This window comes from Saccharomyces kudriavzevii, assembly GCF_947243775.1.
Source record: "Saccharomyces kudriavzevii IFO 1802 strain IFO1802 genome assembly, chromosome: 14".
In the NCBI taxonomy this organism is placed as follows: Eukaryota; Fungi; Ascomycota; class Saccharomycetes; order Saccharomycetales; family Saccharomycetaceae; genus Saccharomyces; species Saccharomyces kudriavzevii.
In genome coordinates, this window is record NC_079285.1 from 329,300 (window position 1) to 355,038 (window position 25,739).

At 39.9% G+C, this 25,739-nt stretch overlaps 17 protein-coding genes across 17 annotated transcripts; 9 read left to right on the forward strand and 8 right to left on the reverse strand.

Annotated features, from left to right (window-relative positions):
- Window positions 1–265: 265 nt before the first annotated feature.
- On the forward strand, window positions 266–1,498 carry SKDI14G1580 (uncharacterized protein; the record flags this gene model as incomplete). Its single annotated transcript, XM_056230753.1, has 1 exon — window positions 266–1,498. The coding sequence occupies one exon, from the start codon at window positions 266–268 to the stop codon at window positions 1,496–1,498; it is 1,233 nt and encodes a 410-aa protein (XP_056084640.1).
- Window positions 1,499–1,707: 209 nt separating this feature from the next.
- On the reverse strand, window positions 1,708–2,760 carry IBD2 (Ibd2p; the record flags this gene model as incomplete). Its single annotated transcript, XM_056230754.1, has 1 exon — window positions 1,708–2,760. The coding sequence occupies one exon, from the start codon at window positions 2,758–2,760 to the stop codon at window positions 1,708–1,710; it is 1,053 nt and encodes a 350-aa protein (XP_056084641.1).
- A 413-nt stretch (window positions 2,761–3,173) lies between these two features.
- On the reverse strand, window positions 3,174–6,506 carry RIA1 (GTPase RIA1; the record flags this gene model as incomplete). The annotated part of the gene is made up of 1 exon (XM_056230755.1): window positions 3,174–6,506. One exon carries the CDS (start codon window positions 6,504–6,506, stop codon window positions 3,174–3,176), a length of 3,333 nt encoding a protein of 1,110 aa, XP_056084642.1.
- A 249-nt stretch (window positions 6,507–6,755) lies between these two features.
- Window positions 6,756–6,974, forward strand: SKDI14G1610 (uncharacterized protein; the record flags this gene model as incomplete). The annotated part of the gene is made up of 1 exon (XM_056230756.1): window positions 6,756–6,974. The coding sequence occupies one exon, from the start codon at window positions 6,756–6,758 to the stop codon at window positions 6,972–6,974; it is 219 nt and encodes a 72-aa protein (XP_056084643.1).
- A 785-nt stretch (window positions 6,975–7,759) lies between these two features.
- RPL42A (60S ribosomal protein eL42) lies at window positions 7,760–8,554 on the forward strand (the record flags this gene model as incomplete). Its single annotated transcript, XM_056230757.1, has 2 exons — window positions 7,760–7,763; window positions 8,238–8,554. The coding sequence occupies 2 exons, from the start codon at window positions 7,760–7,762 to the stop codon at window positions 8,552–8,554; spliced, it is 321 nt and encodes a 106-aa protein (XP_056084644.1).
- Window positions 8,555–8,997: 443 nt separating this feature from the next.
- Window positions 8,998–11,238, forward strand: CBK1 (serine/threonine protein kinase CBK1; the record flags this gene model as incomplete). The annotated part of the gene is made up of 1 exon (XM_056230758.1): window positions 8,998–11,238. One exon carries the CDS (start codon window positions 8,998–9,000, stop codon window positions 11,236–11,238), a length of 2,241 nt encoding a protein of 746 aa, XP_056084645.1.
- A 1,718-nt stretch (window positions 11,239–12,956) lies between these two features.
- On the forward strand, window positions 12,957–14,021 carry YGP1 (Ygp1p; the record flags this gene model as incomplete). The annotated part of the gene is made up of 1 exon (XM_056230760.1): window positions 12,957–14,021. One exon carries the CDS (start codon window positions 12,957–12,959, stop codon window positions 14,019–14,021), a length of 1,065 nt encoding a protein of 354 aa, XP_056084646.1.
- Window positions 14,022–14,763: 742 nt separating this feature from the next.
- Window positions 14,764–15,636, reverse strand: ASI2 (Asi2p; the record flags this gene model as incomplete). Its single annotated transcript, XM_056230761.1, has 1 exon — window positions 14,764–15,636. The coding sequence occupies one exon, from the start codon at window positions 15,634–15,636 to the stop codon at window positions 14,764–14,766; it is 873 nt and encodes a 290-aa protein (XP_056084647.1).
- Window positions 15,637–15,913: 277 nt separating this feature from the next.
- PGA1 (Pga1p) lies at window positions 15,914–16,516 on the forward strand (the record flags this gene model as incomplete). The annotated part of the gene is made up of 1 exon (XM_056230762.1): window positions 15,914–16,516. One exon carries the CDS (start codon window positions 15,914–15,916, stop codon window positions 16,514–16,516), a length of 603 nt encoding a protein of 200 aa, XP_056084648.1.
- A 157-nt stretch (window positions 16,517–16,673) lies between these two features.
- Window positions 16,674–17,180, forward strand: IGO1 (phosphatase regulator; the record flags this gene model as incomplete). Its single annotated transcript, XM_056230763.1, has 1 exon — window positions 16,674–17,180. One exon carries the CDS (start codon window positions 16,674–16,676, stop codon window positions 17,178–17,180), a length of 507 nt encoding a protein of 168 aa, XP_056084649.1.
- Window positions 17,181–17,338: 158 nt separating this feature from the next.
- NSG2 (Nsg2p) lies at window positions 17,339–18,238 on the reverse strand (the record flags this gene model as incomplete). Its single annotated transcript, XM_056230764.1, has 1 exon — window positions 17,339–18,238. One exon carries the CDS (start codon window positions 18,236–18,238, stop codon window positions 17,339–17,341), a length of 900 nt encoding a protein of 299 aa, XP_056084650.1.
- Window positions 18,239–18,783: 545 nt separating this feature from the next.
- CUZ1 (Cuz1p) lies at window positions 18,784–19,608 on the forward strand (the record flags this gene model as incomplete). Its single annotated transcript, XM_056230765.1, has 1 exon — window positions 18,784–19,608. One exon carries the CDS (start codon window positions 18,784–18,786, stop codon window positions 19,606–19,608), a length of 825 nt encoding a protein of 274 aa, XP_056084651.1.
- A 304-nt stretch (window positions 19,609–19,912) lies between these two features.
- Window positions 19,913–21,598, reverse strand: YCK2 (serine/threonine protein kinase YCK2; the record flags this gene model as incomplete). The annotated part of the gene is made up of 1 exon (XM_056230766.1): window positions 19,913–21,598. The coding sequence occupies one exon, from the start codon at window positions 21,596–21,598 to the stop codon at window positions 19,913–19,915; it is 1,686 nt and encodes a 561-aa protein (XP_056084652.1).
- Window positions 21,599–21,995: 397 nt separating this feature from the next.
- GIM3 (tubulin-binding prefolding complex subunit GIM3) lies at window positions 21,996–22,385 on the reverse strand (the record flags this gene model as incomplete). The annotated part of the gene is made up of 1 exon (XM_056230767.1): window positions 21,996–22,385. The coding sequence occupies one exon, from the start codon at window positions 22,383–22,385 to the stop codon at window positions 21,996–21,998; it is 390 nt and encodes a 129-aa protein (XP_056084653.1).
- A 244-nt stretch (window positions 22,386–22,629) lies between these two features.
- INN1 (Inn1p) lies at window positions 22,630–23,865 on the forward strand (the record flags this gene model as incomplete). Its single annotated transcript, XM_056230768.1, has 1 exon — window positions 22,630–23,865. The coding sequence occupies one exon, from the start codon at window positions 22,630–22,632 to the stop codon at window positions 23,863–23,865; it is 1,236 nt and encodes a 411-aa protein (XP_056084654.1).
- A 212-nt stretch (window positions 23,866–24,077) lies between these two features.
- RPC31 (DNA-directed RNA polymerase III subunit C31) lies at window positions 24,078–24,836 on the reverse strand (the record flags this gene model as incomplete). Its single annotated transcript, XM_056230769.1, has 1 exon — window positions 24,078–24,836. The coding sequence occupies one exon, from the start codon at window positions 24,834–24,836 to the stop codon at window positions 24,078–24,080; it is 759 nt and encodes a 252-aa protein (XP_056084655.1).
- Window positions 24,837–25,294: 458 nt separating this feature from the next.
- PGA2 (Pga2p) lies at window positions 25,295–25,684 on the reverse strand (the record flags this gene model as incomplete). Its single annotated transcript, XM_056230771.1, has 1 exon — window positions 25,295–25,684. The coding sequence occupies one exon, from the start codon at window positions 25,682–25,684 to the stop codon at window positions 25,295–25,297; it is 390 nt and encodes a 129-aa protein (XP_056084656.1).
- Window positions 25,685–25,739: the final 55 nt, after the last annotated feature.

The following is a 25,739-nucleotide window of genomic DNA, read 5'->3' on the forward strand; positions in this document are numbered from 1 at the left end:
GCACGTCCTATATCACACTGCAACGATGCTAACAAAACAACGGTCTCAATCACGAATCTATCAATGCTTTTTGTTTATGATCAACTTCTATTCCCAGCGCAATGTTTATTTCATAACGCGCTTAAAAATGGTCTGGGTTCTGGGCATCTCAAAGAGCTTTCCACCACCAATGAATAAGATGGACAAGTGAATTCTTGAAATAAAAGAAAACAGAAAGGAGTCGAGACATAAGAGCACTGTTGCGAGACATTAGTCAAAGATCGGCATGGACAGAGTACGCTCTCTAATTGGGAGCCACCGGGGGCGCGCACGCAATCATCGGCATCCTTCATATTCCTCCAGTGGGACTCCATCGACCATGAATCTCTTGGGAACTGATGGTGATGGGGACGACCAATCTACGATATTTGCACAAGAAACGGACCATGTAGGGACCCTTGCAAATGAGGGCGATGATAGCGCGGATGCGGCCACTTTGAATACAACGTTGTCAGAAGGTTCAACTATAGGAGACCTCCAACGGCAAGGTTTTGTTAATAGAGCTCCCAGATTCACGTCAGAAAGGAGTATGCCCTTCATTTCTATCTTGTTGCAGCGAGGATTTTTTGCATTTCCCAGTGAGGCATCTTATCAAATATTTCTACACAACAAGAGAAAACTTGATAAAATTGATCCAAAAACAGGCCTTGGACTTCCCTTATTTCACGCGATCTCTCTAAACCTGGTTAAGTCTCTCTTCAGTAGCCAAAATACGCCGGTAATGAGAATCCATAAGTTCGTTTTAATAGACTCTCAATGCGAGAAACCTCCACTCAATTCCGAATTGATCTCTCAAATAAATGAAAATGTGTCCATATACAAATTTGAATTCTGCACCATTTTGAAGAAAATGGAAAGCCATAATTTCTCCAGTAGGATAGAACACGACTTCATATTTCACAGAAGCAACGAACCTGATGTTCATGTCCCTATGATTAATTATAATCAGAGGAAAAATGCAGATACAACAGTTCATGGATTAAATCTTCGATGGTATGGAACAACTAGTTTGGCCTCCCCATTCGGCACGAACAGCGTCAATCTGCTTGTACTTGACGACACAATGGCATCTTATATGGACCAACAGACTATAGAGGAGTTTGACTCCTATTGTCGTTCCCGTCCCACAAGGCCATTGGGTTACCTTCCGGTTTGGGCTAGGTATACGGATGATAAAGTTAGTGTTATACCGAAAAAGAGAACTTTGAGAGTGGCCACCTTTTACATGCAAGAAACCGATTCATTCGATGATGGCTCTAGTTCAACAACCAGCGCCCCGCATGCTAGTTATAGCGAAATAAGCTCCAACATCATCGACAAGGTCTCCTGGGATAGCCAGGTATTGACCTGCATGTGCATGCTTTTGCATGAATACGAATCAAGAAAGGAAAAGCGCCACACCGTATGGGGTGGCTCGACCGCGTATATGTTAAATGGACCGGCAGGACTACTCATGTAAACCTATTTGCATCCACCTATATTATTCTAGTAATTGTTCAGTCATAATTACTATACCTCTAAAAATAATATAAATATCTAAAAAAATCTTTAAAGCACACACTTAATATCTCAAAGAAACTTAAATGTGTTCTGAATGTTACAATTTTTTCTTTTCTATATAATGTTCCTTAACTTTTTCCATTTTACTTGCTATTGCCGCAACATTGCCTATCTACTCCTTTTCCTACTATCTTGTTCATCTCTTGGTGGATTGGGCATACATTTATAACCGAATGTACGATTGTACCACTTTATCATATTCCGCGGCGGCTCACCAAATACCATGTAGTACTCACAAAATAAACACATAGGTTTTGATTCGTTAACTAAGACTGAAAAATCTGGAGCACGATTTTCCGTCTTAGATATATATTCGAAATCGTGATAGTAGTAGTTTCTTAATTTTGATAAGTTTTCATAATGATGGTGCGGGCAACAACTCTTATGGTCTCTGGATTCATCATAAAAGTCATGTCGCCTCCCATGTCCATTCTTCCTTGAGTGCTTTGACCTGCTATGATTTTTTGAAAGGACAGAGTGTTGACTATCTCCATGCAAACGAGCTGTATCTATAATATCGCGATCAATTTCGGCAACTTCTTCCTCAACATCCAATTCATCTATATTCATTACAGCGCGCATTCTCCCCTGTTCTTCATTACCAAACCCTCCTGGTAACACTGATTCTATCATTTGGGAAATCTTCTCCCCTATACCGTCTGGCGTATCCAGTTCTTGGCTTTCGTAATCAAAAATTATTTCGGCCTCTTCACCATTCAAATTGAGTTCCGGATCCCTGAGATCATTATCAAGAATTTTCTGCAAGTCCTGGTCCATTATAAAGTCTGCATTATTTGTAGTAGTAATTTGACCTATTTTCCTTCCGAAAGTCTCCTTATCTTCTGCAGAATCAACATGATAAATACTTTGATTATCTATTTTTGCAAGTTCATCTTCTAAACTCAACGAATCCATCTTAGGAATTGCATCTCTAAGCTCTTCCAGTCGTGTACTTGATAATGCTTTCCCACCATTTCTTATAACAAATTGCATAGCATGGGGAGCGTTTTGGAAAGCTTGTCTGTCCTGTAGCTGATTAGAAAGAATTTTAGTCAATGCTTTTACACCTTCCTGCATCATCACATTTATTGGCATGGAACCATCTTCAGAAACGACTTCTACAGATGCATTAGTTGTTCCATTTTGGTTTGTTGATGTCATTTCTTAGCGATAAAGCATGCAAAAACGTAATCAGCAAAGAATATGATTAGAGTTATGAAGTCGTTGTTCTCAGGCAAAATGGGGCGAAATTTGAAAAGACAAATTCAGGATTTCAGCAAAAAGGTTTTCTAATAGAATTATATTAAAAAATAGTGCTATTCGTAATCCTCACTGCATTCCAAGCCAATTTTGCGAATCTCATCGTCCAAATCATCTCTACTTTCTTGTCCCATTGCTAAAACATTCGCTCGCCCGAGGACACATAATATATCATAAAATACGTAAGGCTGGAAATGCTTGAAAGCTGTGGTATTTCTTCTCATACTTAATTGATAATATATATATATATATATATATAGATTCTCGACCGGTAAGCAACTTGCCATAATTGGTAGGACTGCTCTAAAAAGAGTTCAATTCTTCTTCAAGGTACGCTGTTTTTCAGCATTTTCAACAACTTTCTCCTCAATAAACAAACCTTTTCTCCTTCTAATGGCATTCATATGCTTACGAGCAATATTCTCCCTATCTGCCGTATCTCCTAGTTCCTCCAACTCTTCTTCAGTGGTTGGAACCCAGAACGGATCTAAATCGATGCATTCAAATCCAGAAAACACCAATTGTGGTTGTGCTGCACCGGAAGTTCTTTTACGGATGTCCTCACTCAAACCGAATGCTTCCACAACGGGCACGTGCGCCTCGATTTGAAAGAATGGAGTACCTTCTTTCATTTCTTCAGAAATGATTTTACCTTGTCTTTGTAGAATAACTGCATAAACTTTCCCCAGAACATCAACAGAGGTCTGTATATCGCATGAGTAGATGGCCCACATAATTCTTGGCGACCAATCTAGGAAAGCCTCATGTATAGCATCCCTTGTGGATGTTATCAACCTGCCTGATAGGTCCACAATATGTTGCTGATAGCGTGGGTCCTCAATAGCATCAATTTCGTTTTGTGACATTTCATGAACGCTCTCAACAATTACACACATTCCATGGACGGGCTCATTTGCTAAGGGTCCTTCGCTAACAGCCAGCTGGAAACCATTTTTAATAGAGTCTGAATATCCAAAAGTTGCTGAGGTGCCTTCGAATAAACTACCAAGAAGATTATTGTTTGACAGCAAAATGTTACAACCAACTCTATTCGGTCCCAAACTTGCCAAGCTTGTCTTAAACCCACTCAGTAATTCTCTGCTCTTTTCGTCTTGAGATACAACCTCTTCAAGAGCGGTTAGAAACGAGTTATTGTCCAGAAGGGCACCTCCAGTCGTTTCGATGATGGGTTCAATATTTGAAGTGGAGGCTCTCAAAATGTTTTTAATGCTATTTTGATGCTGTGATAAAAATGTTGTAATTTTATCACTTAGTGGGACTGTTCTAAACGTAATCTTGTATTGATTCAATAGTAATTCATGAACGCCCCTTCCCAGTTGGGCGTTCTTTGATGGATTCATGTCTGGAACTGACAAGAAGGTTTCTCTATACGGGATGGCAGGTTCGGAATGTGTAATTTCAATTCCTGCAAATCTTTCTGTTAGATCTTTTAGACATCTTTCCAAGTGTAATTCACCGGCCGTACATAGAATATGTTCACCAGTATTTTCAACGTATGTGTGTACGCAAGGATCCGCTTGATCTAACAATTTCAGTCCTCGTACCAATTTGTTCATTTCAACAGGATTTGCCGGCTCTATAGCAACACGAACGATGGGAGTAGAATGAAAATTAACGCCCGCTAAATTCACACCTTGCACGCCCTTTTCTATCAAAGTACCACTCTTTAAAACTTTGCCGGCTAAACCACGAATACCAACTATATTTCCCGATGGACAAACATCCAAAGGAACCAGTTCCTTACCCATGAACAAGTACAAATGAGTAACTACTGCAGTTTCAATGTGTTCGTCAGGACGTTTTGGATCATATTTGGGGCCCAATACCGAAATTTCCTGGCCAACTTTTAATGTGCCGCTGTATATCCTTGCAAATGCCACCAGCGATTCTTCCTTTTCGTCAAAGATATCATCCTCTTCATCATGTACATATTCTGGTGTTTGTTGGGTGTTGTTTGGAAACGAACCTTCTTCCTCGTATTCAAACATCGAACTTAGAGGATCATTTGTATCTATATCGGTTGGTACGAATTCTAAACCGACATCATCTTGAATATCTGTATCATCACCTTCTTCGTACTCAAAGCCTAAATCCAAGGCCGGAGAAGGTTGTGTTACAACACTGAAGACATCGTTACTTACCGAGGGTTTTGACTTGATGTACTCTCCCACTTCTGGGGTCATGACGGTATCCTTTGCCCTTTTATAAAAATCAGTTGTATCTTTGAGATTATCATTCGAACTCATAATTGCCATATTTTCAACCATACCAGCATGTTTTGCAGCATTAAGTGCTTCTTCACGTGCTTTCCTACTTCTCTCCATCAAGTCATCTGATGAGACTGCCCTACTAGATTCTACAGGTAATTCCTCCATCGGAATTGAAAGCATCTTAGAAACATAAGCACTTACTGGTCCTTCTCTGTTGCATACTTTCATCGCTTCTAACAGGTTTGAATCCATGGCCGCTGTGTCTGCTCCAGATGCAAGAATAGTATCCAAACGATCCGTTTGTGATTCCAAAGGTGAGGGTAATTTTTCGATAACTGTTAGTAACACTGCTGTACTGACGGGTAGCCACTGGCCCATGATATTTCTTAGTAGTTGTTTGTCATCCTTTGACCTTAAATCACGTGGAAGAAGTTTGATGTTTAAGGTTTTTGCTATTTTTTCAACCATTTCAGAGTCTCTTGACATGATTATATTTTGGTAAATTTTCCATATGTTTTCGAGGATCAATGACGTAAAAAGAGGCTTTAAAGATCTTCCTTTCAGGCCTTTAGTGTTGACAATTTTCTTTGTTTTGGGATCCATATAGAAATCACCCCATAAAACTTTCTGTAGATTTTCCCTCCTAGCACCTAACTTTTGCTCATAAAACTTGGCCAATTGACCGATGTTAAAACCCCAACCATCTACGGCGGAGGCAAAAATAACGTTGTTATCAGTAGGATTAAAGTAAATTCCTGAATCGTCCTTTTCAACATATTCAGCGTTTTCATTTTGTTCTAATTGTTCCCTCCAGGACAAGTCATCCAGTTGCCTTTCATTTGCGAAGAAAGACCCGATAACTGAGTTAACTTGTTCAATGACTTTTGATAAATGGATATAAGCTTCTTGAGGGGTAAGTTGTAACTCAATTATCAATCTATCAATTTTATTCAACACTAGGATGGGCCTCAATTTTTCGGTCCAACATTGCCTCAGCACGGTGATTGTTTGCGAACATACTCCTTCGACAACGTCTACTAGTACAACAGCCCCATCACATAACCTAGAAGCAGCACTAACTTCACTCGAGAAGTCAATATGACCTGGTGAATCAATTAAGTTTATCAGATGCTCGTTTACTAGAGGCTTATCGGAACCTTCTTGTTTATGCAATACCCTAAAATAAAGAGATATGGCTGATGATTCCATTGTGATACCACGCAATTGTTCGTCAGGTCTAGCATCTAGAAATCGGATCTTACCGGCCAGTCTTTGTGATATAATACCATTTGAGGCCAAAAGAGAGTCTGAAAGGGAAGTTTTACCGTGATCAACATGCGCAACAATGCAGATATTTCTTACGCAGGAAGGGTCATTTTGTAAACGTTTGTAAGTCTCTGATTCAACTCTAGGCATATTAACTTGTTGCGCTTAGAAAATTAATTCAGCCTAATAGTTCGTGGACAGTTTTGGTGATTTTAAAAAATGTAGTATCAAAATTTGTATTTGAGTGTGCATATTCATCAGAGTTCTTACTTCTCAGTTTTCTAAAATTTGTCCCTCGCAGGAAAAAGAAAAGGGAAGCGATGAGCTGAGAATTTCAGTTTTCACCACACTAAACTATCAGCATACAAAAAATAAACGGAAGCAGAAGTGCCATTAAGCATGCCTAGTAAGCCTGAGTCCCAAGTGGTTTGCCCAGACTGTAATGAGAAATTAAAAAAATGTTTAATACAGCAGAATTACGCCATTATCATATGTCCCAGCCCCACCTGTGGCTATCCTTTCAACCAACGGGACGTGCTCGAGAACTTAACGTACGTAGACGATAATGACGTGTTGAAAGTTGCAAAGAAAAGACTGTCCACACGAACCAAACCATGAAACGGTTGCATTATATTAGTGTACTTCATTACATCGTATCCACGAAACCAGTGCAAAGACCATGGTAAGGGATGTATGAATTACCATGACTCAGGAAATATAAAATGACGTTGTTAAACTACTTTGGAGGCAGCGTATCATCAAGCCTTCCAAGGAACGGTTATTCAATATCCGATTTCAGCAAGATATGTATTTTTCGAGTAGAAAGTACTCCACACTAAGAGGTGATATTTTCCTATTTAGCCTCGTGAATAGATTTATCGAAATCTTTCATACACTTATGCAACTTCAATATATACAAATCTTCTTCGAATTACGAACGATAGTGTCATTTTACACTGCGTAGCTATTATCGGACATACATCGCTATGAAATCCCCTCCTTCGAGTATAAATTGTACATCCTAACATTACCATAAGACCCATACATTATTATGATAATTTGTTTTTGGAAATTGTTGCTTTAGTTTTCTTTTTCAAGGCAATCTTTCATTTTGGCGCATCAATACCTCCCTTCCCCCCCTCCCGTAGCCGAGGTTGGCTCCGCCGGGCAGCTCGCCTAGGACCTGCCTGTAAGGTCTTTCTTACAGGCAGGTCCTAGGCGAGCGCCCAGTTGCCGAGTGGCCCGGTCGATGTAATTCCTTTTACCGGGGAGGGGAGTTCGAACAATCTTCGAAGGGCTAATACATGAATTTGAAGGATATGGATATTAGCACTAGTACATGAAACAAGTGCTTCTGAAGGTTCGAATTTACAAGAGGAAGAAAACAACAATTATCAGTAAAAATGGGTATGTTAAGCCATCACTCCGAATTCTAGAGAAGTCAAAGATCATGTGAAGTAGCCAAATTAATCGTTGCCAATGAAAAGTTGTATACCCATGGGGAAAATGACCACGTTTAGCTACTGTAGAATGTGACTCTGAAAAGAGCGATAGATAAGGCCAAATGATGCAATGCCGAAGCTCAATAATAAAAGAGGGAAACCAAATAATGGACAAACAGTATAATATGAAGAAGCAACATTGAGATTCTATCTGCTCATTCTAAAGATGTACCCGAACTTATTTGATTGAAGCAAAAAGCTAGTACCGTTTCCCGTTTCTAATCATGCAATTACATTCCTCAAGGAAAGAAAAATAAAGAAGTGGAAAGAATAGACCAACGCTCTTATTTAGCATGCTAAAATTCACTCACTGATTTCTTCAATATTGCAAACTTTTTACTAACATGGGTACGTTGTTTCCATTCAATTTCATATTTAGTTAACGTTCCAAAGACCAGAAAGACCTACTGTAAGGGTAAGACCTGTCGTAAGCACACGCAACACAAGGTTACTCAATACAAAGCTGGTAAAGCCTCCTTATTCGCCCAAGGTAAGAGACGTTATGACCGTAAACAATCCGGTTTCGGTGGTCAAACCAAGCCTGTTTTCCACAAGAAGGCTAAGACTACCAAGAAGGTTGTTTTGAGATTGGAATGTGTCAAGTGTAAGACCAGAGCTCAATTGACCTTAAAGAGATGTAAGCATTTCGAATTGGGTGGTGAAAAGAAGCAAAAGGGTCAAGCTTTGCAATTCTGAATCTCTTCATGGATTCTGTTTTTGTATTTCTTGCTTCAAATCTGATATAATCACATATTATTATAATATAAAACCTTTACGATAATTCTTCCAACTAAATTTTACTCTAATAGTAATGCGACTGTTAAAAGCATGTACTCCGGGTAAGCTGCATTCTTGAGTTCGACGGGAAATGGTCAACTTCAAAAAAAGCAATTGGATTATAATCTGATCTACATTTTGGCGAGTTGTTGCCGATATTGGATGGGTATCTTCTGTTTGGTTGGTTGATTAAGACTGAATAACTTGCGATACCGCACGAACAAAGGCTAAGCTTTGCTCCATCGTTGGCGAACACTGACATTACCTCATATACTTCCTTTTTTTTTGGGACATAAGCGTGAATAAATCCGGTATACTAGGAATCTTCGCTGATCCTCCCGTCATCATTTGCAGTTTTCGCAATGTATAGTAGTAACAGCAATCACAATGGGAGCGCATCTCCTTCAGGACAAAGCTATTACATGTCCCAGCAACAAGACCAACAGCATCAACAACAGTACGCTAATGAAATGAACCCGTATCAGCAAATATCTAGACCGCCTGCCGCAGGATTCAGTAGTAACTACATGAAGGAACAGGGTTCTCACCAATCATTGCAAGAGCATTTACAACGTGAAACTGGCAATATCGGCAGTGGTTTCACTGACATTCCAGCTCTAAATTATCCTGCAACACCACCACCACATAATAACTACACAGCGCCAAACCAGATGATCAATACGCCACCACCGTCAATGGGTGGCCTTTATAGGCATAACAATAACTCACAAAGCCTGGTTCAAAATAGTAGTGGGGGTGGGAACGCCCAACTAGCCCAATTGTCTCCAGGCCAATTTTCTGTAGAGTCTGAGTACAACCAAAATCAAAACGGTAGCTCGTCTAGTAGTCCGTTCCATCAACCGCAGACCGTACGGAGCAATGGATCATATTCAAGCGGGCCAAGAAGCATGAAAAGCTTCCAAAGGTTACAGCAAGAACAGGAGAGTGCTCAATTTCAACAGCTTCCCCCAGTGCAGCAGCAAAATTCCCGTCAGCAGCAACAGCAACAACAACAATTTCAGCAGCAACAGCAACAACAACAACAACAACAACAACAACAACAACAACAACAACAACAACAATCACCCATTCAAAGTGGCCTGAAGAATGGCACCATATCAAACTACATGTACTTCGAAAGACGGCCTGATCTGCTGACCAAAGGAACACAAGATAAAGCAGCAGCTGTGAAGTTGAAAATTGAAAACTTCTACCAATCCTCTGTTAAGTATGCCATTGAAAGGAATGAAAGAAGGGTGGAGTTAGAAACAGAACTGACGTCCCATAATTGGTCAGAGGAAAGAAAATCCAGACAGCTGAGCTCTTTGGGTCAAAAAGAATCCCAATTTTTAAGACTGCGCAGAACGAGATTATCGTTAGAGGATTTCCACACCGTAAAAGTCATCGGCAAAGGTGCATTTGGTGAGGTGAGACTTGTTCAAAAGAGAGACACTGGAAAAATATATGCAATGAAAACGTTATTGAAATCGGAGATGTACAAGAAGGACCAATTGGCACATGTGAAAGCTGAAAGGGATGTTCTTGCTGGCAGTGATTCTCCATGGGTAGTTTCACTGTATTATTCCTTCCAAGATGCTCAGTATTTATATTTAATCATGGAATTTTTACCTGGCGGTGACTTGATGACCATGTTAATCAGATGGCAACTATTCACGGAGGATGTAACCAGATTTTACATGGCTGAGTGTATCTTAGCCATTGAGACTATTCATAAATTAGGTTTTATTCACAGAGATATTAAACCGGATAATATTCTAATTGATATTAGAGGACATGTCAAATTATCTGATTTTGGATTATCTACAGGGTTCCATAAGACTCACGATTCAAACTATTATAAAAAGCTGTTGCAGCAAGATGAGGCGAACAATGGTATCCCTAAGCCAGGCACGTACAATGCAAATACAAATGATGCCGCAAGTAAAAGACAAACGATGGTTGTGGATTCTATCAGTTTGACGATGTCAAATAGACAACAAATACAAACATGGAGAAAATCGCGTCGGTTAATGGCGTATTCTACTGTGGGTACACCGGACTATATTGCGCCTGAAATTTTCTTGTATCAAGGTTATGGACAAGAGTGTGACTGGTGGTCGCTTGGAGCAATCATGTATGAATGTTTGATTGGTTGGCCCCCTTTTTGTTCCGAAACTCCACAAGAGACATACAGAAAAATCATGAACTTTGAACAAACTCTGCAATTCCCGGACGATATCCATATTTCTTACGAAGCGGAGGATTTGATCCGCCGTTTGTTAACGCATTCAGATCAAAGACTTGGTAGACATGGTGGTGCCGATGAAATCAAAAGTCATCCATTCTTTCGGGGTGTTGATTGGAATACAATCAGACAAGTAGAAGCACCATATATACCAAAGCTGAGCTCCGTCACAGATACCAGGTTCTTCCCCACAGACGAGTTGGAAAATGTGCCAGATTCTCCAGCTATGGCCCAAGCCGCTAAACAAAGAGAACAAATGACAAAACAAGGCGGAAGTGCACCAGCCAAGGAAGATTTGCCATTTATTGGTTATACCTACTCCCGATTTGACTACTTGACAAGAAAGAACGCACTATAGAGGAGTCTTGAGAGGAGGAGACATCTCATTTAACCACTAAGTACTTTTTTATCTATAAATATTGAATGCATACCATATTATATATACAAAGATAATGCACCTTTTAGGGAAAAAAAAGTTGCCGGAGAGTATCACCAACTGCCGCAAGAGTGCAAGGATAACTTTGTTTCCTTTAATAAAATATCATTCGCCACTGATGATAAATGGACAGCAGCCCTTAATCCACACATTTGCGCACAGTAGCACAAAAGCTGTGATGGCTGGTTTTTTTATGTTAAAAAAAAAAGATGGCTGATATAGTAAAAAAAGGGTAATAGAGGCCAGTCGTTAGTGGACGACCACGTAGTAAATAAATAAATATATATATATATACGATGCAGAATGGTAAGAAATTACTTTCACACGTGTGAGGTTGGTTATATGCAGCTGTGCTATAAATACGACCGTGAAGGAAAAAAGATTGTGCAGTACGACACGCGTTTTGCCTCGGCTTTTCAAAACTGCTAATGATAATACGACCTACTATTGCAAAACGTACTAATGTAACGTGAAGAAAGAGCGATACACTCCCAACAACTGGTGACGGTGACAAGTACCGCCTTTGAATTGACGCACCATGATAAACAAAATCACTAAAAGGATGAAAGAAGATTGTTGTAGCAAGCATTGCCAAGAACAAGAACAGAAGGGACGAGTCGTCGTGGTAGAATAATTCCACACCCAAATTTTTGAGATGCCACTGATCAGGACTGGCCAAGCGTGAGAACGGCGGCCTGCGTCATCTTAAATCGTATTTGTTCGTCCCTTTTCTTCGCCAACTTTTCCCATTGCAGGTCGCTTGGGGAAAGAAGGAAAATAAGATGGGAAAGTCCAATGATCGATTTCCAATTTCGATTCCTAATTGGGTAATGTGGCGACGAATGCGGTCTTCCCCTTGCGGTCAATCTTTCAATTCTCGGGCCTCGTACCCCTAACTGAGGATCCTTACAACAAAAGAAGAGCTCCTAATAGGAGATTGTAGGCACATGAGATTATTTTTTTTGGAACTGGAGATTGGCGGCTTACCCGTAAAACGTCGGTCATTTCGTTGGTTTTTCTGTGGTTTTTTCTGTGACTTTTTTGTTGCGAAGCCTTCCCGTCATCCGCGGAAGATCCGGCGGGCAAAAAGTCTCTCATTTTTACTCAAACGGGTCATGTTATGTGGACATGTTATGTGTCCAAGCGACACTTTGGCCCAAAAAGGGTACTCAGCCTAAATAGATTCCCTTTAAGAATCGAAACTTCTCGAAGAAGGGGCCCGAAATTAACGCAGACACTAACCAAAGTTTATATTTTTCCCAATGAAGAGGCTCGGGAGCTAAAAAGGGATATATCCGTACTGCATCGCATCTTCAAGCCCCGAAGGAGCTCGGTAGGGAGTGGTCAGGTTTCTCGATGATGCAGTTCAACATTGTTAGCTGAAGAAAGAAAGCGTCTGCTACATCATCTATTTACCCAATCAGTATTAATTTGGAAAAAGGGAGAAAAAGTACCTCATTGAAAAAGCCATCATATTTAAATATAAAAAGCTCGGCAGAATCTGCTATGGCTATGAAATGTCCTCTATTTTACAATCATCTTCCTCTCACTACTTTTAGTTTTATCAATTCTTGCTTGTAAAAAAAATCAACTGAAAACTTAAGTGGATTGTTCATTAGTTAAATAATAGAGTAATAGAAATGAAATTACAAGTTTTTTTATCTGCCTTTTTGGCATGTTCGTCCGCCGTCGTTGCAAGCCCAATCGAAAACCTATTCAAACATAGAGCTATCAAGGTTTATCACAGCAAAGGTATTAACTCCACTTTGCCAATCTGGAATGGTTCTAACGTCAGCAACGCAACTTATGCCAACAGCACAAACAGTACCACCAATACTACTAGTTCCGACAACAGCCAGCTACAAGTCATTGTAACAGGCGGTCAAGTGCCAATCACTAACAGCTCCTTGACGCACACAAACTACACTAGGCTATACAATAGCTCATCCGCCTTGAACATTACTCAATTGTACAATGTTGCTCGCGTTGTTAACGAAACTATCCAAGACAAGTCCTCCTCTGGTGCTGTTGTTGTCACCAATGCCAAGTCCTTGGAAGCCCTCTCTTTCTTCTTCTCCATTGTCTTTGACACTGAGAAGCCAATTGTTGTGACTCAAGATTCCTCTTATGCCATTCCGGTGGCTAATGATAAGAAGGCCGCTAAGCGTGGTGTTTTGTCCGTTACTTCTGACAAATTGGTGTACTCCGGTGTCTTCACTCCAGCTTCCGCCTGTTCCTACGGCGCTGGCTTGCCAGTCGCTATCGTTGACGACCAAGAAGAAGTTAAATGGTTCTTCGATGCTTCAAAGCCAACTCTGGTTTCTTCTAGTTCCGTCATTAGAAAGGAATACAGTAACTTCACTTCCCCATTCGGTCTGCTAGAGAACGGTGTACCAATTGTTCCAATTGTATATGACGGTGGTTATTCCACCAGCCTAATTGAGTCTTTGAGCTCTGCCGTTCAAGGTTTAGTTGTAGTCTCTTCTGGTTCTACCAACTCTACTTCTTCCACCATTGAGAGTACTGAAATTCCAGTCGTCTACGCTCAAGCAAACACTCCATTAAACTTCATTGACAACAAGGATGTTCCAAAGAACGCTGTCGGTGCCGGTTACTTGTCTCCAATCAAGGCTCAAATTTTGTTGTCTATCGCAGCTGTTAATGGTGTCACCTCCAAGTCTGCTTTGGAAACCATTTTCCCATAAATGATAGACGCTAAATTTAACGAATAATAAATTTTTTCTTTACCGGTCATCATAAGCGAATATTTGACAAATTCCCACGTAACTTTTATTTTCGTTCGTCATAGAAGCCATACTTTTCATTGAACTAGTATGCCTGTTTTTATAAATTTTATTATTATTATTATTATTATTTAAGACATATACCCCAAATGATTAATTGATTAATAGATAAAACGATCATCGTAATTCTTAAGAAAAACAACTTCTACCTTTTATTGTTTACGACTTTGGTTCTTAATATCAATGCTATTCTTGCCATGCGCGAAGCAGGATACGAACAATACCGAAGTCAAGCGCTTTCGCTTCATCCTGCCGTTGAATGAGTACTCAGTTGTATTTAGAAGGAGTTATATGATGCCTGAAATGTTTAAGACACCCATATAATGAAATAGCGGCACATGATGATAGTTGCTGGAAACATCTACTTTCAAAACCCAAGTAGCAGGGACATTACATATTAAAATTGACGCATATAGACGGCGCTCGTAATTAGTAGCACGTAAGTTCACCATTCCTAAATAAGAAGTCCTGGACAACCCTAACATTTCGTTTGCGTGAACGAAGGATATCAAATGTTACACTTGCTGGTAGTTATCATTTGAGGCAACTGCTTAATGCGGACTACTCTTTTGACACAGATCGGCTCAATAACAGAAATTGTAGGAAAATTAAGGTAACATAGAGACTAATAATTCTCTCTGTATTAGAACACACCTGGCCCTGTCATCCTTTGGCTGACCAGCATTCTATGAACGCCCTTATATCTTCTGACGATAGTGAACAAAAGACACAATACAAAGAAAAATCCAGCAGTAACCATGTAAATGGTACCGCTCACACCATAGGCTAAATAAATCAGAATGGTGGAGATTTTGACGAATAGTTCGAAAATTTTGGAAAACATCAATTTTAACCAACTTACCTTAGATTCATTATCACCTGCGCTTTTCATAATATACTTTATCATCGGTGAAGAATAAAACACGATGATGTTATGAAACTTACCTAGCAACCCTAATTTGCCTGTATCTTTATATGCAATCAATGTCGTACCACCGGAACCGAATATCTTAGCAAATTTCCAGTATCCCACAATTTCAATTATAAAATCGTTCTCGGAAAATGTCATTGAGTTAAATCCACTTCTTAATATGTTATACACGGAAAACGGGAATAATATTAGTCCGATAAAGTAATCTAGAATGAACAGGTTTCTCAGAAAGGTTCTAAGAGGACTCTGCTGCCTTGCCAAAAACGGAGAATCGGGTGTGCCTGCGTTGGTGGCCCTTCTAATATCTGCATTGAATCCTTCACTTGTGGGTCTGCTCGCGTCCACGGTAGGAGCGGTTCTGTTTGCATTTGGGGCAGTACCCACATTTCTTCTAAGGGAATTAAATATACCATCAATTGCTTGCCGTACATCTTGTTGTAGTTCTTGTTGAGATTGTTCTGCCACAGGCGATCGTTCTCTATTTAGTCTGGTGTCCGATTCTTCCAGAAATCGTTGAAACAGATAATCATCATTATCATCTCTTTCTGCCTGGTGACTGCGACGATGATGCTGATGTCTTGGCATTATTTCGCTGAACCTATGCTAGAGTGTTTACCGCGTCTAAAGTATGGTTTGATTCGGTATTTCTGCTAAGACTTTGCCCTAACCATCCCTATTAATAAGCGTAGTTGTTCTTTTCCACTATTGTTTGAAAGATCACTAGAGACGGAAGCCCTCTGCATTTTCTGCAAAAAAACAGGAAACCTACACCAACATACTGACAATCAGCTTTTTAGCACCATTGGTATTCTTCTGATCATAAGGCATATGTAGTCATCACAAATTCGTTGGATTTCTACAGATGAAGGTGGCTCAAAATCAATTTGTCCAGTGGATTATCGCGTTTATTGTACTTTGCTTTGGATTTGTACAAGCTAATACAGAATCGATCCTATATAAAGTCCCTCACAATTTCCCACTCTCCAAGTTGAGAGACAGAGTTGCCTCGACCAACGATGTTAACTTTATACCCTTCATATCACTACTAGGCGAAGCAATGGAGCAGACTACTATCAAAGTCAATACCACTAATCTGCAGTTGCGCAACACCACCTATATTGAATTAACTGACCTACAAGCAGATGAAACATACCAGATTAAAGTATGCTGGTCAGCTATACATCCAATTTCCATCAGCAATCTTCAAACTGTCGTAATACCGCGTTTCACTGAATTTCGAGGAACTACATCGGATTATGCGAGAATAGTAGTGATGTTCCAAACGTTGCCTGACTCATACCCCAGTGAGCACACTATGGTTCCAATACAAGTTTCATTGATCACTACCAGGCTATCTATCCCCGTAGACATCTATCCGATATTAGTTGTTATGGTGCTGTTGGTTACGGGCCTTCTTGTTACCCGGGCGCCGCGCGTGCTGAACGACGTCTTGCTGAAATTTTAGCAGGAGCCTCTGAGCCCCTTTGGACAGTGTGTGGCCTGCACTCATCACACAATAAAAGGTAAGGAAGGTGCGTGGTAGTCAGCTAAAGATTAATTTTTTTGGGATATAGGCGGGAAGTTAGTCAGAAAAGACGTACTAGGATAGACCAGTTATCACTATGTCGAATGAAAACGTATCTCCTAATAGTAGCAACATCGATTTATGTAAATTGACTAACGATGAAGGCGAAATCATTGATACAAGCAAATTCTCGCCCAACGAAATGAAACTTTTCAAAATGTATGGGAAGTTACCGTCAAAAAAAGACATTTTCAAGCATACCATGCAAAAGAGGAAATATTTTGATAGTGGTGATTACGCTTTGCAAAAAGCCGGTATACAAAACAATGACCCAGTGAATTACGGGAAAAACAATTTACCATTGACTAATCCTAGTAAACTACGAGAAGATATTATAAAAAGAAGGATAAGCACTTGCCCATCGACTGCTTCTACTGCTGGGGTAGTAGACAATGCCACTTTGATACAGAAGGAGGGAAGTATATCTAGTGGGCCACCATCATCTAATAACGGTGGTATTGGAGGTAGTAGTACGAGTTCAACTCCAACTGGCAATCATAGTTCCTCATCTTCTAGTTTACATGCTGGATCACCCATTAGATGAATGAGTGATCTGCTTTTATGTATTTTGTAAATAAGAAAGGGGCATTTTTCATTTGGACATTCAAAGAATCTCTTATTATAAAGTTATAGCAATAACATGATTGTATATATTTACGTAATTATATGGAGAAAATGAAATTACTTGTCACGATTCTGAATTTAATGAGAATATAGATATCTTCCTAGTTTACCGAACATTAAAGAACCCAGGAAGTAAAAATCCATGAAATATAAAAACTGAGAACCATCGGTAATGTCCTTGTAACAAGAGATACAACAACCTACCCCAATACAGATGCAACTCAACAGCATGGATATGGAACCATCAAAAAACAACCATAATATAACATTCAGAAGCCCCCATGCCCCTGCAGCTTGCAAAGAAGAGTTCCACTGTATTTTCCTGATTCCAAATGTGACACCCAGCATAGCGTTAAGACTCCTAATAACCGAAGTCAAGCTATCATGGTGCGCAGAGCTTTTAACTATCTCTGTTTGGAAAATATTATCCAGTATCGGTATAACAGAACCAAACAATACCCCTTCGACAGCGTAACCTAACCAGTCTGGCAAAACCCCATTGGATAACCAATTACAGATTTTGACGCCCAGAAGAAGAGGTCTCGATGCAAATTCAGGATGCAAAAGATGATTATCGTGCAGATTTCTTGACAGTTCATGGTATGCAAAACCACTTAATGATAAAATCAAAACGGCCTGCAGGTAGTGAATAAGATTTTGACGGCTTTGTCTAGTCTTGGACGGAAAGTTCTCGTGAATGGATGAAGCTGATAATATCCTTTCTAAGTTATTTGACGAAATTGTGCTCCTGGGTAGCGAATTGCCGCCTTTATCGCCCAAGTAAAACGTCGCATCAATAGTTTGGTCTCTACTATACTTGCCGGAATCTATAGAGACGGATCGTTTCAGTTCCTCGTATATTTCGTTATCTTCGGATCTCACGACGTCATCATCATACAGTGAGTATAACTGTGGCTTAGTTAAAGAGCTGATCGATTCAGTGCTCCTTTTTGGATCCGGTTCTCTTCTATTGGCCATTCTGTCTCTTGCTTTTTCTGAGATGAATTTTGTCGTTTATTTTTGCTTTTACCTTCTTCTTGGTTCTTCGCCTCTGAGTGTTTGCCAAATTTTTTCTTAACCTTTTGAACGCCTACTATTATGCCCTTTATTGCAAACAAAATAGGTACCACAATTAGTCCTATCATCAAATATCTAGCTGTCGACTAGGAAAAAGTAAATTACAATCCCGAAGTGTGACAATCTCTTAACATTCAAATTTTAAACTTGCACTTGATTATATATCTACCCTTTTAATCTTTGCCGATAAAAAGAAAAGTACCCCGCTCGTGGGCAGCGACGTTCGTATATAAATCTGCCTCACCCTCCTCCCGGTGGCAAAAGCGGATTCTACAAATGAATATAAAGATGTAGCGAATACGCACAAACAAGAGTCCAAAGTAGGAGGAGGCTGTTGTAACAGTGGGCTATCAGCGTACGTTAGAGTATACCACTGCTACAGGTGTGTTCACTAATTTCAATATAAAAGAATAGACAAAAAACAATTTTTTCATTATACTCAAAGAATGTCGGCGGCTATAAAAAAGGAAACCGGGATGTTGGATGTGGGAAAACACTGTGCTTTTTGTAGGCAGCTAGACTTCCTGCCCTTTCATTGTTCATTCTGCAACGACGATTTTTGCTCAAAGCATAGACTTAAGGAAGACCATCACTGTAAGTGGTTGCTGGAGCACGAAGAAGCTCTCAAAATCGGCGAGGGTTCAAACAAGAGCCAAGGTGCCTCAACTTCAAACAATGAGGCATATTTCAAGAGCCTGTTGCCCGAAAGGGCCAGTGTTAGAGTTCAGATGGCAGATGAAAAAGGGAAACCTTTGAGAGATATCAACACAGCAAAAGTGGGCTCCGCTTTGAATTCGAAGACATTGGATAAGATATTTAAGTTTTTCCATAAGAACGAAAAGAAAAATAGTAATGGTAAATCTAAGAAGAATTTTAGCTCTTCGTCGAATAAAATCATTCAGCTGGCTAATCTGAGGAAAATTGCTAAAGGTGACGCGAAGATTCCCATACAGAACAGGATTTACATTTGGTGCTACTCGGTGGATGGCCAGGAAAAGGATACTGCCAAAGAAGACGCCAAAGTGCCAATATACATAAATAAAATCTGGCCTGTAGGGAGAGCCATGGACTATTTATCTATCCAATGTAACATGAAATCGAGTATTCTGACTAGTTCAAGTTCCAATGATAAGTTTCTACTGTATAAATTGAAGGATGGCAAGACGGTGTCATTTGATAAAATTGAACCTTCTCTGAGAGTCTCTAACGAAATCAAAGATCTTGATGTACTGTATCTGGTTCACGGGAACGCGGATGAAAAATTCAACTAAGCAACTGACACTACAAAATAAAAGGACAATACTGCAAAATATCATGCATGTACATATATATAAGAGAAAAGGAAGACAAAAAAAAAAGAAAAAAGAAATAGCCCACTAAAGATACATAATCAAAAATAATACTATAAAAAGTACGTAATATTCTTCTAGAAAAGGACATTTTGTTCTAAATTTCTTTATAAAAAATGTAAAAAATATTAAATGTACATCAAAATCATAAAACCAGAACAAAGTACGAAAATAACTGGACAGTAGCAAGGAATAGTAGAAATAAACACTCCTCCCACTGCTTCTTTTAACAACATCCTAGTTTACTGAAAAAACCTTTCGATGACTTATTACTATTTCTATCTTGTGTTGCGTTTTTAGCGTCAGGTTGGTTAATTGTTGGTTGCGCATTATATGGATACTTGTTGGTCTGACCATTGGGACTAGTATTGACAAACTGTTTAGACTTCTGGTTGATTTGCTTTTGTTGCTGTTGAGCATACTTTTGTTGCGTCTGTTGCTGGTATGCTTCATATGAAGTTGGATCGAGCTTGGATGCTTCTCTCTCTTCATCATAGTGTGAATCACTTTGTTCCAACTGATAACGGTTGGCTTGTTGCTGCGCCTGAGCTTGTTGCAATTGCTGTTGTTGTTGCGCCAAAGCCTGCGCTTGCGCTTGGGCCTGAGCCTGAGCCTGAGCTTGAGCTTGTGCCTGCGCTTGTGCCTGCGCTTGAGCCTGCGCCTGTGCCTGCTGACTATAGTGATGGTGGTTGTCAGGTGATGAGTATTGATGGTTTTTACTCCTATGTCTTTTTGACTTTTCGTTTGGTGGATTTGGATGACCATAGCCATGTAAGTTTGGCTTTTTGTTTATCGATAAATCCCAACCGCGGCCACCATTCAATTTCATCCAATCGTATTGTCCGTCTGCTGATTCGCCTAAATCATCCAATACAGATAGTAACAGCATACGATAACCTTCATAATCGGGAGTTTCTTCAAAGGATAAATTTCTGACAATTTCCAGATACCTACCAAACTGAATTGGTAGGCCCTGAGCCAAATCGTAAACGTTTGTTAGTCTCTTCTTTTCACCAATTTTTTCGTATTTTTGTTTATTGTTTGGTGCTTTCAAACCTTGCCATGGTAGTTGACCTCTTAAGAAATAGAAGAAAACATGACCCATAGCTTCCATATCATCTCTCCTAGATTGTTCTCTACCTAAATGAGTATTTATCGACATGTACCTTGCTGTACCACTTAATGATTTTTTTTCCCTATATGGAATGTGTTGTTTAGTCTTCGGATCACGATATTGTTTAGCCATACCAAAATCGATCAAATGAACCTTATTGGCGTCTGGTTGGCCCGGTCTTCCAATCAAAAAATTATCAGGCTTAATATCACGATAAATCAAGTCATGAGCATGTAAGTCTTCAATCAAAGTTATCATTTGTACCGCTACTTGCACTACAGTCTTCACTGAAAATCTTCTCCCACACCAGTCGAATAAATCTTCCAAAGAAGGACCGAGTAGGTCAATAACCAATATATTGTGTAGCCCTTCTTGACCGAAATAGTATGCTTGTGGTATACCAGGGGTTCCTGCTAAAATTTTGTAGGTCCTGTATTCGTCCTTCAGCTGTGGGGCCTCCGTTTTCCTCGGTTCAAATTTGATGGCCACTGGCAATCCATTGATCATGTTGGTTCCTTCGAAAAGTACACCAAATGAACCTTCACCAATTTTCTTACCAATCTTATAGTGTAATCCCACTATGGTGGAATCATCACGAGATTGCGAACCGGAATGTGAAGCAGAGCTGTTGCCGGTATTGTGATTTAGATTGGAGCTAACGTGTAGAGAAGGAGGTAAAGTACCGTTGACCAATCTAACGTTACTACGGTTAGGCATTTGTGAATTCATTGTATTAGAAAAATTATTGACTGCCAAACCAGAATTTGTTGCCGTCAAAGGGGCTTGCACTTGAGACATTGTTCGAGCACAGTTTTGCTCTGCCTTTTATGCTAAGTTTGGTAGAAACGATAAATCTTGTCTATCAAAAAGTAAAAAAAAAAAATTCTAATCTTGATCTGCACAGAAACACGACCACGACCACGTTCTTAAATCTCGAAAGAAAAAAACAGCGTTAAACGAAAGAGGTAAATCCGTGAAATAAACTCTTTTTTCCTGGCTAAAAAGAAGGTACTTAGGAATATATGCGGATTTATAGAAGTATACAGAGAAAACTCTATCTCATACACAATAACTTAAACTTGCTTTCTATTATTATCATGTTCTTTACTTTTCTTTATTCTCCCTCCTGAAAAAATTAAAATTTTTTCATTACTCATTTTGTGGAGACACCCACAACCCTCACGGTAGAATGGCCTTAACGTTCGAGGTTGATATTATCGCCAAATTTGGCATACAGGGATGCCTTTAGAGTATCAAGACGGCTATCAATATCTCCTTGCCTATCCTCTAATATCTGTATTTTGTGGTCGAGACATTGTACGTCATCTTCGAGCTGTGCGGCAACTTGGCTCTGCTTCATGAAGATGAAGAGGTCGCCAACCTTGTATTGCACTGGGTCGTCTTCATCGATCAATTCGATCTCCAGAGAAACATCATCGAGGTATTCCTTCTCCTGTTTCTGTAAAGTCAATTCCTGCGCGATGGTATCCTTGCGCATGATCAGCTTTGAGAACTCATTGATCTTCTGTTGGTCTTCAAACGTCACGTGGGTGTTGTTTCTTTGTCCTTGGGGTAATAATTCCATCCTGATCCTCTATGCTTTCCTAATATCCTGCATTTTGATGGCCACCGCAGCATCACATACAACGTAATGTTCATTTCAATTAGCTTCTTTTAAAATTGCAAGAAAAGCCGCCTCTACTGGTCACGCAAGACGGCCGAGTATTTCTTTCAGTATGATTTAAATGAAAACATAGAAGGTACGAAGCAACTTCAAGGATCTTAGGCCTCATGATTATAACTGAGCTAGTTTGCTAGGTCATTGCCGGATGTCTGAAGAAGTATGGAGTGGAAATCAAGGGATCCTGTCCGTATATGTGAGCAAAGCCAGGGATTTGCCCAATCTGAATAAGCTAGACAAACAAAATGTAATGCTTAGACTACGAATCGCTCATATGACAAAAGCCAGTAACACTTTACATCGGGCGGGCCAAAACCCTGTTTTCCGTTACTTGGAGAAATTTGATATCACCCCCGAGATAAAGCCTTTAATGTACGTGGAAGTTTATTGTGATAGAAGGAAGAAATCTCCTCTTCCAATTGGGAGATGTGAAATAGATCTGTTAAATGCTATTAGAGCTGATCCCAAGGAGGGCTACTGTACCTGGTACGAACTGAAAAGGAGTGGGGATGAGTTTGCCGGTACAATATTCATTGAGTTGACATTCACACCCAAAGTGCCTCGTTTGAATAGAGATGACCTTAACAAAGAAACGGATAGGCTGGATTCATCCATGGCAATGAGGCCGATACCACCGCTGCCAACGGAGTTGGAATATGACTATGTTCATGGTTCCACAATGAGACAGATCACTCCGCAGTTGAGCGGCACAAGCACTAAAAATAGACCTGAAGGACAGTATTATAAAAATGCAAATATTTTTTCGATGTCGTCCAAATCGGATACGGCCCTGTTAGCCAATGATAATGACCCGATCGTTTTGCCCCCCACTTTTGCATCTTCCATGGGTACAACTTCCACATTAGAGACCAACGATACCGCTATATCAAATACTTCGGATACCAAGTTTCATTTTGCCAATCTGAGGAAGTTAAAGGAGAAGATAAATATATTCAAGAATCCAGATAGTTCGACAAACAATTGCCAGAGTGAATCTAATAAAGTGGACATCGAAGCACTTCAAAAAGCTATTGGTGTAACTTCGTTGTCTTATGATGATGGTGATGATGATGATGACGAAGTCAGCGCACAGGAAGCGTTCTATACCTCTAGCCATAGAGTCTCCCATAACTTGAATCAACCGCCTCTACCTCCCATTCCGGCCAGAGATGATATGTCCAATTGTTCGAGCTCACACAATCGACCCTTAGTGCCGAGAGGTAGGAACTCACGCCAGAATTCAGTTCCCTCCAGCCCACGACCTCATTCATCAGTCCTGAATTCTCCAAAATTACCACCACTACCAACTGGTTCAAATTCCAACTTCAGTTCGAGGAAAAATTCAGTGTCGCCCACAAGGCGAAGACCACCACCGAGGTTTTAGCTAAGTTTTCCAAAAGGACGGAGGAGATTATTTTTGTAATACTAATACTTTTTAATAGAATAAAGCTTTTTACTAATCTTGCCAAGAGATGGTTATTTATTTAATATTTTGTTATGTATCAACGTTTATATTGCGTCCCACCAAAACTCCGGCCGTAAAAAAAACCAAAAAAAAAATAATGCTAAAAATGATTAATTGCTATAAGTTCTTTATTAAAAGGCAGCCTCCTCATTTGTTTCCTCTTCTTCACCGTAATCGTCCTCATCACCGTTGTTGAAATACTTTTCAGCGTTGTAATCGTCATCGTCTTCCTCGTCTTCATCTTCTTCAAAATCGTCGTCTGCCAAATCATCATCATCACCTTCGCCTGTTTTATTAGTGTCTTTTGTCGTAGCACCGCCCGTGGTCGCATCGTCTGCGTCTTCGGCCAGTTCCTTAAGTTTTGCCAACATGGAAATTCCAATGTTTTCGTCTTGTAAGCCTGTACCAGTGAAAACATTATCCGCATTATTGAATTTAGAAATGGCCAATAGTTTTTTTTTGTTGATCCCCATTACATTGTACAGTTCATTGGGGAAGAGGTTCAGGTTATACGGATGGTCATCGATGGAGATGCCTATCTTCCTTTTCTTCAGATACTTATCGGAGTATCTTTCAATGCCGTCGTTGGTGTCGTCTTCATCTAGAATTATGTTGGTCTTGCGTTTACCGCTCTTGCTATTGCGCTCCTGATCTATTATCAAGTTCATCGATCCGGTGTAGAATGGGCCGTCTTTTACGGTCTTTGCAAAATTGATGTACTTTACCGCTAAAGATCTTTCCTTGTTTGTTATTGGACCATTGATGGGTAGTGGAATGGATGGGAACTCCGTAATGTGATTCTTGCCTACATCTCCGTAACCTAACCCGAAGGGCAGATTGCTCATATAGTTATTACCACCACCTCTACCACCACCTCTATAAGAACTCATTTTGCTCGATTGGTATATGCTTGATATGATCGAATTAGAAGACGTCTCTGCCGTACTGTATCCTATGGTTGCTGCGATGAGAATGCTTTTTTTTTTCCTCTTCCTTCAAGATTTTTTCAATTTTCTCTTCTTCATCTCGCGCGTGCTAAAATGCAGCTACAGAAACTGAATGATATATATTTCGGATATCAGTTTAGTGCCAAGAAATGACAATTCATGGCGTGTAGAAAAAGTTTATCCATCAGAACTATTATCTATTTGACAGAATCGCGCTTGCAAGGGGGATTGTTGCGAAAGTAATCGTTTGTAGGCGAATTCAGCCATATCGCTCGGGTGAGCAGACCTTTGTTCTGGCAGCACGGGCAGGTACATAATATTCTATCAAAAAACTACTATAACGACTAAAAACAAAACTTTGACACAATTAGTGAAAAGAAACAAATACGTATACGAAAAATCTATTCTTCCAGTAATTCCTCAATATCAGCATCACTGTCTGGTTCTACTGTCTGCTGTCTCTTCTTGGCCTCCTCTAGGGCATTTTCAAACAACTCTTGTTGTTTCTTCACCCTTCTTCTAGTTTTCTTACCCCAACCAAAAGAAGTTGTTTCAGCCGTTGCAGGTTCGCCTGGTTTATCGATCAAATCCTTAGATCTCTTTTCCTCTTTGGCCCGTTTGTCCTTTTCCACTTGAGCGGCCAACTGCTTCTTCGCTAATTCTCTAGATGCGATATTTCTTACGAGCAAATAACCACCCACAATTATCACCAGTCTTATGAAGTGTGTGTAGTCACAGTTGATTATTTTTGCCACCAAGGTCTCCATCCAAGTTTCCGCTACTTCAGACATCTCCTTCAATTACTTGCTCAGTTTTGTCCCTCTTAACAACAGCTTTTTTCTAGTA